Source organism: Oreochromis niloticus, linkage group LG12 (assembly GCF_001858045.2).
Source record: "Oreochromis niloticus isolate F11D_XX linkage group LG12, O_niloticus_UMD_NMBU, whole genome shotgun sequence".
Lineage (NCBI taxonomy): Eukaryota > Metazoa > Chordata > Actinopteri > Cichliformes > Cichlidae > Oreochromis > Oreochromis niloticus.
The window spans coordinates 2761353-2774594 of NC_031977.2; the positions used below are offsets into that span (position 1 = coordinate 2761353).

The 13242-nt window shown below is 40.6% G+C and overlaps 1 protein-coding gene across 1 annotated transcript; it reads right to left on the bottom strand.

The window, feature by feature from the left end:
* Window positions 1-284: 284 nt before the first annotated feature.
* tm2d2 (TM2 domain containing 2) lies at window positions 285-12599 on the bottom strand. Its single transcript, XM_003458992.5, has 4 exons — window positions 12203-12599; window positions 11801-11891; window positions 11597-11712; window positions 285-4031 (listed from the first exon to the last, which is right to left on the bottom strand). Exons 1-4 carry the CDS (start codon window positions 12433-12435, stop codon window positions 3818-3820), a joined length of 654 nt encoding a protein of 217 aa, XP_003459040.1. The 5' UTR covers window positions 12436-12599; the 3' UTR covers window positions 285-3817.
* Between the last annotated feature and the right edge of the window lie 643 nt (window positions 12600-13242).

Consider the following 13242-nt stretch of genomic DNA (forward strand, 5'->3'; position numbering starts at 1 on the left):
TAATATTTTATAGTATTAATGTGTATTTCTAACGTCTGAAACCTAGCGCCTTGAGGCGACTGTTGTTGTGTTTTGGCGCTATATAAATAAAATTGAATTGAATTGTCTGAAACCGTAGATAATATCAAAAATGTTTTTTAATCATACCAAACTCGATCAAATCTTATAATCTCAGTCAAAATGCAAAGTACTGAGAGGAGACAACACACTTTTTTACTGACATTCTACCCCAGCACTAACTAGACTCCAATAAATGTAATAAAGAGAATGTAAAGAACACAATGTCCCAGATACTTTTTATTGGGTAATAAGGACTGTGAACAATGAAAACACGAGAAAGTTTGGATTTTTTTTCACCGTCATAAAAGGGAACATTCGACCTTCTATGAACACACCTGGTTTAAAGGCTTAAGAGTGCATAAATGAAAAATAAGTCATAAGAACAAGAACATTGGTCTCAACAATGTACACTAACAACAATATTCCCATGAATTAATCTTTTTTTTTATAATCAACAGTTGAAACAAATCAGCAATGCGTGGATCAAAGTTAAATAACATAACACCCAGTTCAGGTGATGCTTCCATCAGCTGGAACCATATCATATACAATATCTGTATCTGTACAAGCTGAAAAACTCAAGAAAATGTATGTCTTTAAACAGGCATGAAGAGCATGTCTTTATATTAATGTAGGGCAAGTGTACAGAGCTTTAAGGAGGACATCAGACTAAAAGAGAGATATCCGTGCAGATCTTTTTTCAAGTGGCATATACACGTCACTCTATGAATTACCGTAAGTGGAAAATTAAATTATGTAAAGCAGTGTTTTAATGCTTCGCTCTACAAAGGATGTTTAGCCAGCTGAAAATATATTGCCTGTTGAAAGAACACTCCTGCTGCTGAATGAGTCGTCACGTTGACGATGGTTTCGCCTTCAACTTTTTATGATGAGAGCTAAGAGGGTTTTCACATATCCTTAGGTAATGAAATGAGCTCTATCTATGGAACAGCACATAAACCCTGGGTCCTGGTAAAGATTAGAAATTTAACAAAGTGGGAGATGAAGATTTGAATATTTAATGTGAGACCTGAGCCTCGCTCCTGAAAGTCAATGGAGATCAAAATTTGTTTTAGTTTAAGACATTTGGATGAGATGAGGTTTTGGAGGAAAATGCTTCCACACAGCAGACTTTTTTTTTCCTTCCAAAAGTAAGGAACCTTGAGTTAATACAGAAGACAGCTACATCAATATCTGAAATGTGACTAATAGGACTGCTGTCCATGTCCATGCCTGCTGTGCTGCTTGCTTGGAGCTTCGATGTTAATCAGTCCAAGTAAAGAAAGAACTTTTTTTGGTTTTTTTTCTAAACTGCAATATATAAATACAGAATTCAGACAGCTCCGGTGGAAGAGGCAAGTGAAGGGTCAATTCTGGGCTGTCGAGTAATTTGACAGAGGGAAAAAGTGATAACTCGTGTATGATGTTGCCCTCAGGAGAAGAAACCTGCTAGGTGTTTTATGGAATGGAAGATTCTTGTTCCGTTTGTAAGTCACATAGGCAACAAAATGAACCAAGCCTCAGAATTTGCAGATTTAGGATACATCAACACTGAAGTTTCAATTTTCTATTCCTGAGACATTTATAGCATGTACAAGCCTTCCAGGATATGAGGACACATCGACACCACGTGGTCACCGGTGCTGATGTGCTTTAACTTGTTTGTAAAGACCGATTTATGCTTTCTGTGTCTGAGGTCCAGTGTTGGGTAATGTTACTTCTAAAAGTAACTTGTTATATTGCATAATTACAGCATTAACAACTGAAAACGAATTACCTTTAGAGTATTTCTGCATTCAAAAAAAAATTAACCTTTCCATTTGCATTTAGTCTGCGTACTCTAGTTATACATCTAGGAGTGTAATCTACTGTAACTCTGAATGTAGCTGATGGTGGCAGCTTGTCCTTTACCACATAACCAGAAACATACCTCATTTCCCTCAGAGTGACGGGTTATTGCAGGTGCTTCTTCAAAATGTGAACAGTAGTTCTCTAATGTGTGACTCTAATGGCTCTGTGGTGTACTGGTTAACACCTTCACTTTACATGGAAGAGGAGCTACAAACACAGCCTGGGGGTCACAAGCTACTCCTAGTGCTGGTCCTCAGCTGGGATAAATCGGGTGTAAAATGTACTGCTTTGGGAATGGATAAGGGGCAGCTCAAAGTACCTAACTCTAATATGTGACTTTGCACTTTACAACACGATACACCCAACACTGCTGAAGGATTGATGTAGGCTTATATCTGTAGGCCATATAAAAGATGGATGAGCAAACATGAGGGGGCAAAGGCTGCGGTTCCATATGTACTCCTGGTCTTATAGCAGTGTAAACACTTTCCTGATGAGTTCATGTTATCAGTCACTCATTTTGGGTCATATTAAGTCCTAAGTTTGAGAAAGCAGGATTATCTGAGACATGCTCATTGATTAACAACAAGCTGGCAGCCAATAAGTGTGTGATTTGTCCGATCCACAGCGCACTCCTGGCTTCAAAACACCAAGATGAAGATGGCCAAAAAGCCTCATCTCGAGGCTTCAAAACGGTGGCATGATTGACCATGTCAATCTTTTATATGGGCTATGCTTGAACCAAAAATACCATAACTGATAGTTCTACTTTGTCCTCCTGACAGCAACAAAGAAATGAGCCTGGTTCATTGTCTTTAGTGGATGACATAAACAAGTCCAGAAACTTAAACTGTAGATGCCTGCATAAACAAGGAAAGCGGACCAAACATCCAGTGAAAGACATCAAAAATGAAATACTTGTGAATCACAAACACACTGAATTGTCCTCAGAATTAGAGTTCATGCTGTCTGAACCGTGAAAAATAAACACACTGTTGCTGTAAGTTCTGGATTTCCACAAAACTGTGAGCATGTTTGAGTACATTAGAGTATAACAAGAATTCTTCTAACACGCCTAAAACCACAAACTCTCATAAAATCCTGGATTTGGTAGCTTTGCTTTCACACCTCCACCAGAGTTGTCCTTTTCTCGTGAAATCTCAGTCTGCACCAGCTTTAACAACACTTTTGAGCCAAACGGGCAGCAGAAACTGTTACGCAGACCCAGACAGATGTGTTGAGGCAACCTTTGGATCATGGGGCCTCTGTTTGCTTCCAAATGAACTCTGGTTGCAGCCTGTGCTGTGAAAGCAAGCTGATTTCTATGCTAAAGAAAGCTGCAAGTCTAAACCCTTTGATATAACATGTTGTGCTTGTGTCCTAATCCATGTGAATCTGTATGCTTGATTAGAAAGTGGGTGTAACAAACCATCTACACTGGAAATATACTCATCTTTCTCTCCATTGTGGGTACTGACATTCAGGATGCAGGATGACATTCAACTAAATAAAAAAAACAGAAGCCCATTCCAGCAGACCAGAACTAAACTAAACAATGAATCATATTGTTCCACTCATATTGGACAAAATGAACTGAACTACAAGCATGAAAGTGACCTTTTTTGAGAAATTAGGAAACTGGAAAAACCACCATCACTGTAGCTGTGGTAAAAGCTGCGAGTTTTATGCATTCTCCAAGAAGTGAATTTATTTTAATGATAGCAAATTATTCCTCCTTTTTCACTGGAGCTCCTGGGAACCCCATAGGAGCCCTCAGGAGGTCCCCGACTCCACTTCTAATAAGCCAACTCAGGCAGAGGCCACGTCCTGGGAGTCCTCCTTATTAGTCTGATAAATATCAGACCGCAAAGTGGCCGGAGTCCTTAGTTGTGGTTTGCTGTCGCTCTCAGTAGTATGTGCACCAGTTACTGTAATCGCTGGGCATCAGTCCACCGGTGATAAGCAGAATCAGGTCCACAAACCACCAGATTCCCAGGCCTCCCAGGGTGAGCAGCTTCCCAACCGCAGTCCCTGTGTGGCCCAGGCAGAAACGATCAACCCCGAAACAGCCCAAGAAGAAGGAATACAGCAGTGTGGTGATGAAGTAGTGTCCAGTGTATCTGTAAAACACATGGCAAGAATTTAGAAGAGTTGCAAAATGTATTTCATTTACACACCTGGACCTCAGCCAGGTTCGAAAGTTGGAAAGAGTTTAAATCAGCGTCCGTTCACTTTATTTCAGGTTGCAGCAAGTTACTGACATTTCACAGAGTCTGGTTACGACAATCTCATCCTGTGTGGATGCCCCATATGGCTCAAGAAAGTAATAAACAAACACATAAACAGATATATAAATTTTTTTTAAATGATAATGATGAAACAAGCCACAAGATTAAAAAGAAAAGGTGTAGACCACCTGCAGTTGTGATCTATAAGGAGCGGACAGAATAAAAGAAACACCTGCTCTGTATTGTATAATTGGTGGACAGAGGCATGAGGGAAACTGAGCATTTGAGCCTGGTTTATCCGAAGCCTGGGCGGCAGCACAGTCTTTGTACAGGTGCTGCTTTGATTGTGCCCGTTCACTGCAAATGTCTGATGTCTATGCAGTTACTATAGCGATTATCCTGATGTGCTCATGAATGCTGTGTGTGGTGTAAAGTCATAAGGGGAAAAAGAAGTTGTGATCCTATGGCTAAACATTGCCATCTAGTGGTGAGCCTATGCTTGCTATGCTTCCTTTATAAAAGATCCATGAGAGCAACTTGATTTTGACTTTATAAAATCCTTCCTGTGGAGACAAATACTACAGAGGCAAAGTTGATCATATTCATTTTGAAAACAATGTATACATCAAGAAGTGAACATATCTGGGTGAGATTGTGGAGTTCTGACTAATAGGGTAATGAATATGTGCAGGATCCACAAACTGCATAACATACAGAGATGTACAGCTGCTAATAGATTAATACACCAATTTCACTCACCAAAACCACAGCACAAACTTCTACCAAAGAGCAGACCATGTTATTTGTCAGACAACACTACCACAACAACCAGCTGGTCTGTACAAAGTCAGGCAGAGTGCACATCAGGAAATAAATAACTACACATATGTATCTGTACATATGTGTAGTATTGGTCAGGCTCTAAAGCAGTGGTTTTTAACCTTGTTGGAGGTACCGAACCCCACCAGTTACATATGCGCATTCACTGAACCCCGCTTTAATGAAAAATAAAATGTGATTTTTTTCAAATTCAAGACATAGATATGTTTTTTTTACTGGTGCACAAAATGAGCCGTGCATGTCACGGCGAAGGCTCTGCCGAACCCCTAGGGTTCGATCGAACCCAGGTTAAGAACCACTGCTCTAAAGTCTATGGCTATCGACTCAATTTTGGAGTCAGCCTCAAGTGGCCATTAGAGGAAATGCCCTTTTTGGTCCTTGTGTACTGGCTTCATTTTTCAGGTCCATAGGTTACTGCTTGGTTTCAGCAGCAGCAGGATGATGACAAACACACACCAATAAATAAATACATATATGCATACATACATTTTTAAAAAGTTCATTAATAGCCTGAGAAACACAACAAAGGCCTCAAGACACTGTTTAATTCTGTGTAAGCAACTGTTATTCAAGGCACAGAGTGAGTCATCCTCTAATCGAAAGGTCAGGGATTTGATTCACGGCCTCTCCAGTCTGAATGTCAGTACATTCTTGGACAGGATACTGAACTCCAAATTGCCCCAATGTATCCGTGGTGGTGTGTGTGATGTTCTGTAGGAATATCTTTGTGAATGTAGCCTGTAGTGTAAGACTGCGTAATTCAATTTCTAGAACAACAACAATTTGTTCTAGAAATTGTTGTTGTTCTAGAAACAATTTTAAATTGGTCAGAATTTTATCTAAAACAAATGTCAGATTTCAAAGCTTCACAGCTAGAAGGTCTCTAAAGTGGCAAAGAACGATATAAAATGCTTTTCATGCCACACTATCAAGATATTGGGGCTAAGGGTCAGGTTGTTCACTGAGCGATAAGTTAGGGCTGTAGATAATAAATATTACATTACACCTTCAAAATACGATTTTGGTTAGAGCTGTAACTAACTGTTATTTATCAACTGAATCTGTCATTTATTTTTAGATGCCGCAAGTTTAATCATGATCATAAATAACCCAAAGAGTTCATAATGTGAAAAAGAAAAACATTCTCTTCTGGGAGGTGAATAAAATAGCTGTGGCAGTTTCTGAAAAAAAATCTGACTTCAAATTAGGTGCCGATTCATTTCCTCTCAGTCAGCTGATTAATTAGATGTTTTATCTCTGATTTGAACATATGAAGGTGTGTGACTAGCATGTTGATCATTCCTTAGAGTCTGACAGGAAGAGATCATGCCTGATCAGTGGCTTGAAGTCTAATTTAAATAACAATTGGAGGCTCCAGTCCTGGCTTCAAAACCACCGCACAGCTGCTAAGAAATCCTAATCTTCTGATAATGTTAATCCCAGCTAGGTACTGAGGTCATGCATTGTGTGTCAATTTCCTTCTGTCTGTCAGAAACTAAAGGCCAGACCTTATCATCCAGATAACAGAAATGAAGTCAATTGATTTTTTGCAACGCTACAACCTTTCAGGTGCGGCAAACACCTTGAAGTCTTACATTTTCATATGGAGCCTCTTAGTCATACAAAAACATCAGTCTAGCACCACCATCATCCCTGGCTCTGGCTTCTCTCATAGCCCCTTTCCATTAGTACCTACTCGGATTGGCTGGACTTGTTTTCCATTTCAATAGAGTAATGTGTGCGGGGTCGTTATAGCAACACGGCTGAACATCCCATTATGTTGTGTATGGGTTTTCGTCAGATTCTGGTACCACGGTGTTGTTTTTTGTGCAGCCAATTCCTTTGGCTGCACTTGGTTTTGATTTTTGTGAAGGAGACACTTTCATGACTCGAGTGATGCCACTAACTAGCCAATCGGTGGTATACAGTATGTTGACATTTTTGGATCCCTTGGAGCCCCAGCAGAGCTGGTACTAAAAAAGTACCTGGTACCAGGTACTACCACCTAATGGTACTCTACAATCCGTGCCGAGCGGAACCCAGTAGGTACTAGTGGAAAAGGGCTATTAAATACCTGTCATGAACAATTTTGGGGTCATTACTTACAAAAAATGTATGTATGTATTAAAAAGTACTGCAAAAATATGTTACTTTTCTAAAAAGTAATACAGTACATTACTTAATTACTCACTAAAGAAAGCAATTTATTACACTACTCGTTACATTACTTTCATGATACTCTGAAACATGACCTCCAATGCATTGGGACTAGAACCACCTGAGAAGCCTCACTGTGATCGCCACTGTACAAAGACATACGTGTAGAAGTGGAGGCTACAATGATATAAGCCTGACTGCTCATCACTGTCTGTGGGAGATCAGCTGGTACAAGAACCAAAGCTGGATGCAGTTTGCACTTTACCACAGCGCTGTTGTCTGTTAAGGCAATAAAATAAAAGTAATGAATAAGAGTAAAAAGTTTAGTAAAGTAAGTAATAATTGTCCTTATCTCAACTCATCAAAAGTTTTAGAGCACTTATTGCAGGAGAAGCGCACAGGAACAAACACGATTTTGATATTTGTTCAGGTTTTTTTGTTTTTCCCCTGCCTGCTCGGAGTGCAGATAACTCACAAACCTTTGTAACACAAGTACAGACTTGATTGTGAAGATAGCCAGATCGGTTATGGGGAGGGGAGGCCTTACTTTTTTTCTTACCAGTAAATGTCACTATCTAAGACACAGAATGCCAGTTATTATTACCTGCTTGGAGCTTGGAGTTTTGAATGAGTTCTGATAAAGCTTTTTAGGGGTGCAGAGTGGGGTTATGTTAACGGTCAATTAAAATGTGGCTTACATCCACCAAGGTCGACTCAATGATTTACTGGCTGAAAACTGACAAGAAGCCTATAACTTAGACACTAGAATTCCTACAAGTGTGGTGTGTACTGTCAACATACAGCAAGTACAGTCTTAAAATATCATATCACATTTGACCTCTGACCTCACTTTTACATTTCACCTCTGCCTTTCTTTCGTTGATTCCAAAATGTGTTATTTTTGCTGCAATGCAAAATTAAAAGTACATACTGCCCAGAGAGTGACTGGCCTTGGTGGAGGTTTGCGCTCTTAGGGTGCTTCTTGTTCCTTATTATCAGGGGTGCACATAAGTGGTCCGCAGGTGCGCATTCGCTGTCAAAATAAAAGACGCGCACCAGATAAGAAGTTGCAACGCGTGTTTGCGTACATAAGATTTTCTGGAGGAGAACAGACATTTGTTTAGAACTCTTAAAGATGTTGCAGAAGCAAGCTCCTTTAAGCAATTACTTTGGTGTTCCTCCACCTCCAAAGAAATGTCAGAAGGAGTCCAAACCGCAACAGAAGCGCGTATTCTCGGAAAAGTGGTTGCAGGAGGTGAGCTGGCTTCAAACAAATGATGAACGCACAGAGATGTGGTGCAGAATATGCCATTTGCCATTTGTTTGAAGCCAGCTCACCTCCTGCAACCACTTTTCCGAGAATACACGCTTCGGACTCCTCCTGGCACTTTTTTGAACTGCAGGTCTTTAAAGGGAATAAATGCCCTTTTACATGCCAACCCAGCGTTTTCCTTCATCACCACGAAGGAAAACAGTCTGTGGTCGTCCAAGTTTGGTGATTTTTGTGTCATAGAGCTGCTGCAAAAACCCACAAAACCCAGCAGCCAGCGCAACAAATTCTGGATCCTTTGCTTTTAGTTAGCATTAGCAGCACATCCTGCGTCCGATGTGAAAGGACTTTTATGCTGCGCACTGTGACTCACAGCAATGCTCCCAGGTCAGCCCTGACTTTGTGTTAAACTAATCCTAAAGTAATAATTGTATTTCTAACCACTGACATACCACAACTTTATCCTTTCAACAGCTGCTGAAAGTTAGGTGACCTAGCTGCTATCGGATATTTATATAGAGATCCTCCAGCTTCAAACTGTATTACCCTTCAAGGACCTGCAGTTCAAAAAAGTGCCCCTCCGACAGCCAAACCCATCTGTTCTCTGATTGGATTGTTACATTTGTGATTGACATGACATTGACCAATCAGATGAAAGGAAGAAAAATAGGGTCAAAATTTGTACTTGTAACTTGCAGGGGGTTTTTTGGGCTAAGTCCACACACAAATATTTTTTACACACACACAAATCTTTTTTACACATACACACAAAGTCTTTTTACACATACAAATCCTTATTTACAAGTACAAAACTGATTTACAAGTACAAAATATTTATGACCACATTTTGAGCCCATAGAAGCAGCTATTCTCAGACAAATTCTGTGTTACTCACTGTTTTTACTGTAGGTGTGTACTGTACTGTACCGCACCGCAACCATTTGACTAATCAGCTTTGCTGTACTTGCTAGTCTGATACACATCTAAAACACTAGTTCACCTATAGGTCTAAGATGTTACCCAACCATTTGCTACCAGCTCGGACTGCAGCTCAACAGATAGCACAGTCCTTGTTGCTCTCCGTTATAGAAAGTTCCAAACAAAGGTTAGAAAGGACAACAGCGTTGCTGGCCAGTTTGGTTCTGCATACTCTGACTAGTATGTAGTTTGTGTCAGCGTAAACTGGCACAACTACCCACAGAGGATAGGCTAACCATGTACTGTACAGGAGTGTGGATGTTAGCCAGTAAGGAAAGAAGACTGCTGCTGTAGAGCTGCCAGCAACAGCTACACTCAGCAAACCAATGTGGAACGCTTTCACAGTAAGAGGTGGCACACATTTCAGTGGTATTTCAAATAAAACCAGGTTATTGAAAAATGAAATTAATGGTTTCAGTTTCAAATGGCTCACAAGTAAATCACTGCAAAGATCATTTTAACCTCATCTGTTAGGTAAACAGTGAAAATTGAGCACACAGTGTTTTCTTGGTTATGTGAAGAGTGTTGTATTTTTTTTCTCCCACGTAGGTGCCAAGGAAATTACTCAGCAGGAACATCCACGCTTTTGACACAGATTCTGTCTTAATGGGATGCAAAGCAGCCCTCTTTATAACACTTGTGTATTTAAATCCATCAACATTACCTCGGACGAAGCCGAATCAGTTGCCGCTGACCGACATCAATGGAGATCATTAGCTGCCTGATGCGCTGCTCGGCATAGGAGGAACTAAGTGCTAACTAAGTATTTAAATCAGGCGTCTGGAACTTTTACTATCAAAGGAGACATTTTTCGACCAAAACAAATGCAGTTACAAAACACATTTAAGCCCTGTAATGAAGATGACACATCATATTTAGTATAAAGTAGTGTGTCAATATTAGTAATAGGTGTAAATATCAAAAACTATGACCATGTGTGATTACTCTACAGTAGAGTAAAACTAGAAAAAAAAATCCACAGACAGAAACTCAGGAGCAGCCATTTATATATGTAAATACATGCTAACCATGTATGGACTACAGACTACTTCCAAACACCCTGGCAATCACGTGCTGAAACTGGTCACAAACAAGATGATGCAACGAAAACCTTGTGATTGCTTTGGTCGCTACTAGATTTCCACTAAAACCCATAGTTTACATCAAAGACACTGACTTGTCAGGAGGGGCAAGTCAGGAAAAACATCCAGCGTACAAATCTAGGCCAAACATGCAGATCAACAAGAATGACATTCATATACTGGATCGGCCTGGGTTAAAAATGACTCCCTCACGTGCTGCTGCCCAACACGGTTCCAGTGCAATGTACTTCTGACCTAACAACACCGTCAGACAAAACACCCAAACACAAGCTACAAATACATGACACAACATAGAATCATCTCAACAGGACAAGGCTCAGCTGTACATCTGCATCTAAAGGATAAAGGTCACTCTTTCCAGAATGACAGAGAAGACAGATGGTTTGAGAGAAGTAAAGGTGCCTCATAGCCTCATAAAGACGCTATGAGCCAGCTACAGTGCAGTCTTAAGATCCCTTTCCTGGGATTTTGACCCCACTCACAACTTGCTTCAGGTGACCTTAATAACTCACATGATGGTGGGGTGTGGCAATGTCTCACAGAGGTTTGACCCATTGGACCTGGAGACAAAAATGACTAACACCCTTTTTAATACTTTGGCTCATTTGACAACTCACATGATCAACAGTGGGTCAATAGTAGTCAACAACCCTTCAGAGACCACCTCCAAAGGGGTGCAACCATACTAGGAGTTAAGTAGCTGGCCCTCTCAGCTTGTTGTTTTAGACCTGAAGAAACCTCTTGGATGAGAGGTGAAAAATCTTCATAAACGTGAAGTCCAGCGGCCTTCTTTTTTCAAGTTCTCAGGACTAACATGAGCTGGATAACTGAAAACCTGAACAGACATACTGATTCCAACACTTTTCAACATACAGTGATATATACTGTAAATGGAAATGGTGTAATAGAAATAATGAGCAAAGCAGCTGATTCATGTTTACATTCACTGAACAATAATCTTTTTGTTTTACATGTTTTAGATGCATATGGAATCAGAGGCAATGTTTTAACATTTAAATATGATGCAGATCCACTCTAAAATGAACCCAGAGAACTTAAGATGGTTTTACATGAGGTAACAGCTGTTTATCCAGTGTAGCATCTCTTACTTGATGCAAGGTACATTCTCTCTGAGGAACTCTCTGGGTCCGGCACATTCTATGTCATCGAGTGCAGTGCAGAAAACCCGTGTGTGGTTCACCTCTTTTTGGGTCTGGCCACCCCACTAGGTAGAGATAAAAGGCGGAAGGTCAGCCATGTTCTCGATTACTCAACACTAACTGTATAATGTCCTAAACACCAACAATACCTACCCCGATGCAACCAACACGTTCCATCTCCTGATAGGCAGTGTAGTTGCCTGCGTGATCCACAGGGTCTTGACAGTAGATGAACTCCTCCGGTCTTCACCACACATTGAATTTAGAAAGAAAGCAAAAAACAGAGAGAGGGGTATAGTTCAAAGAAACTACAGTGTGTAGTCAAGCCAAACTGAAATGTGTAAAGACAGCCCGAGGTTTGAAGATATATTGTGATCTATCTAAAAAATAAGTTTTGGGGGAAATGCGGTGCTTCCAGTTCAGTGTTACTGGTGCGTAAGTAGGCATGAATTGGCAGATTTATAAACGTAGTCCTGTGTCAGTTTAGAGTTAGCATTGCCCAATGCTAACATGCTAACAGTTACTTCCAGTTAACAGTATCTCTGAGTTACTTACAGATAGCTGCAGAGGACAACAGGTGACGGAGGTTTGTACTCGAGCTCCGTATAGTTTGTACTGTCGGGCGGTTCGCTGGAGGGGAGCAAGGTAGAAACCGGACCGGGAGAAGAAGCAGGAGTCTCCGTTGTCGTCGAATTTTGCGAGTGGATTCCTTCCAAACATTGTAACAGAATGGCCGTCAACAGCAGCAGGAACTGACCGCACATCAGAATATAGCTGACCGAAATCATTGTCGCCTCCAAATACTACTAAGCTATTCCTCAAAGCTGTTCATGGTAACATTTGGCTAGCCACATTCAGCTAAAGATGTTTGTTTGGATCTCGACGGACGTCTCGTGTGAATGGCGTCATCAATGAGCGTCGCGAGATGAAAAATCGAAGTCGTTTGTAGCCGTTGAGCTACTTTTTTTTTTTATCACCTTGGCTTCGTGTATATCCTTATGTATATCATAATATAATAATATTAAGAATGTCTTGATTGTACGATATACCTTTAGGTAGTTTATGCACAAATGTTTCTATGTCACAAGAATATATTTTTAAATGCTATATTATATAGTCAGTATCATTGACTGTAGAAAACATGGACGACGCAACAGCTCCCCAAAAATGACCCCCCCCCCCACCAAGAGCATCTGGCTGCAGCCACTGTGGAGCTCCACAGTAACCGGATACACGTGACCTCCACACTAACCGGAAACACGTGACCTCCACAGTAGCCGGAAACACGTGACCTCCACAGTAACCGGAAACACGTAACTTCAGTTAAATCGACTTTGACAGCGAAAACTAAATTGCGTTTTTGTTACTATTGATGCTGCTGAGAAATAAAAATGGTTTCAAGTGGGGTTTTTTTAACACTCTGGGTTTGTTCAAAAAAAATTCACCATCCCCTAAATTGTTCGTGGCCAAAAGTGCTATAACGCAGCGCACCTTCCGCGACACTCGCTGATTTTTTTTTTTTTTTTACAGTACATCGTGTTGTGCGTTCTGATGCCATTGTCAATCAATCTAGTCCAGTGTCTCCTGTACAGTAG

What these genes read in the sequence shown, in the direction of transcription:
- tm2d2 (XM_003458992.5), bottom strand. Translation starts at nt 12,435, where the DNA reads ATGATTTCGGTCAGCTATATTCTGATGTGCGGTCAGTTCCTGCTGCTG. An exon ending in GTTGTCCTCTGCAGCTATCT is followed by an intron (nt 11,892 to 12,202) that starts GTAAGTAACTCA and finishes TGTGTGGTGAAG; the next exon opens with ACCGGAGGAGTTCATCTACT. An exon ending in GAGAATGTACCTTGCATCAA is followed by an intron (nt 4,032 to 11,596) that starts GTAAGAGATGCT and finishes TGTGTTTTACAG; the next exon opens with ATACACTGGACACTACTTCA.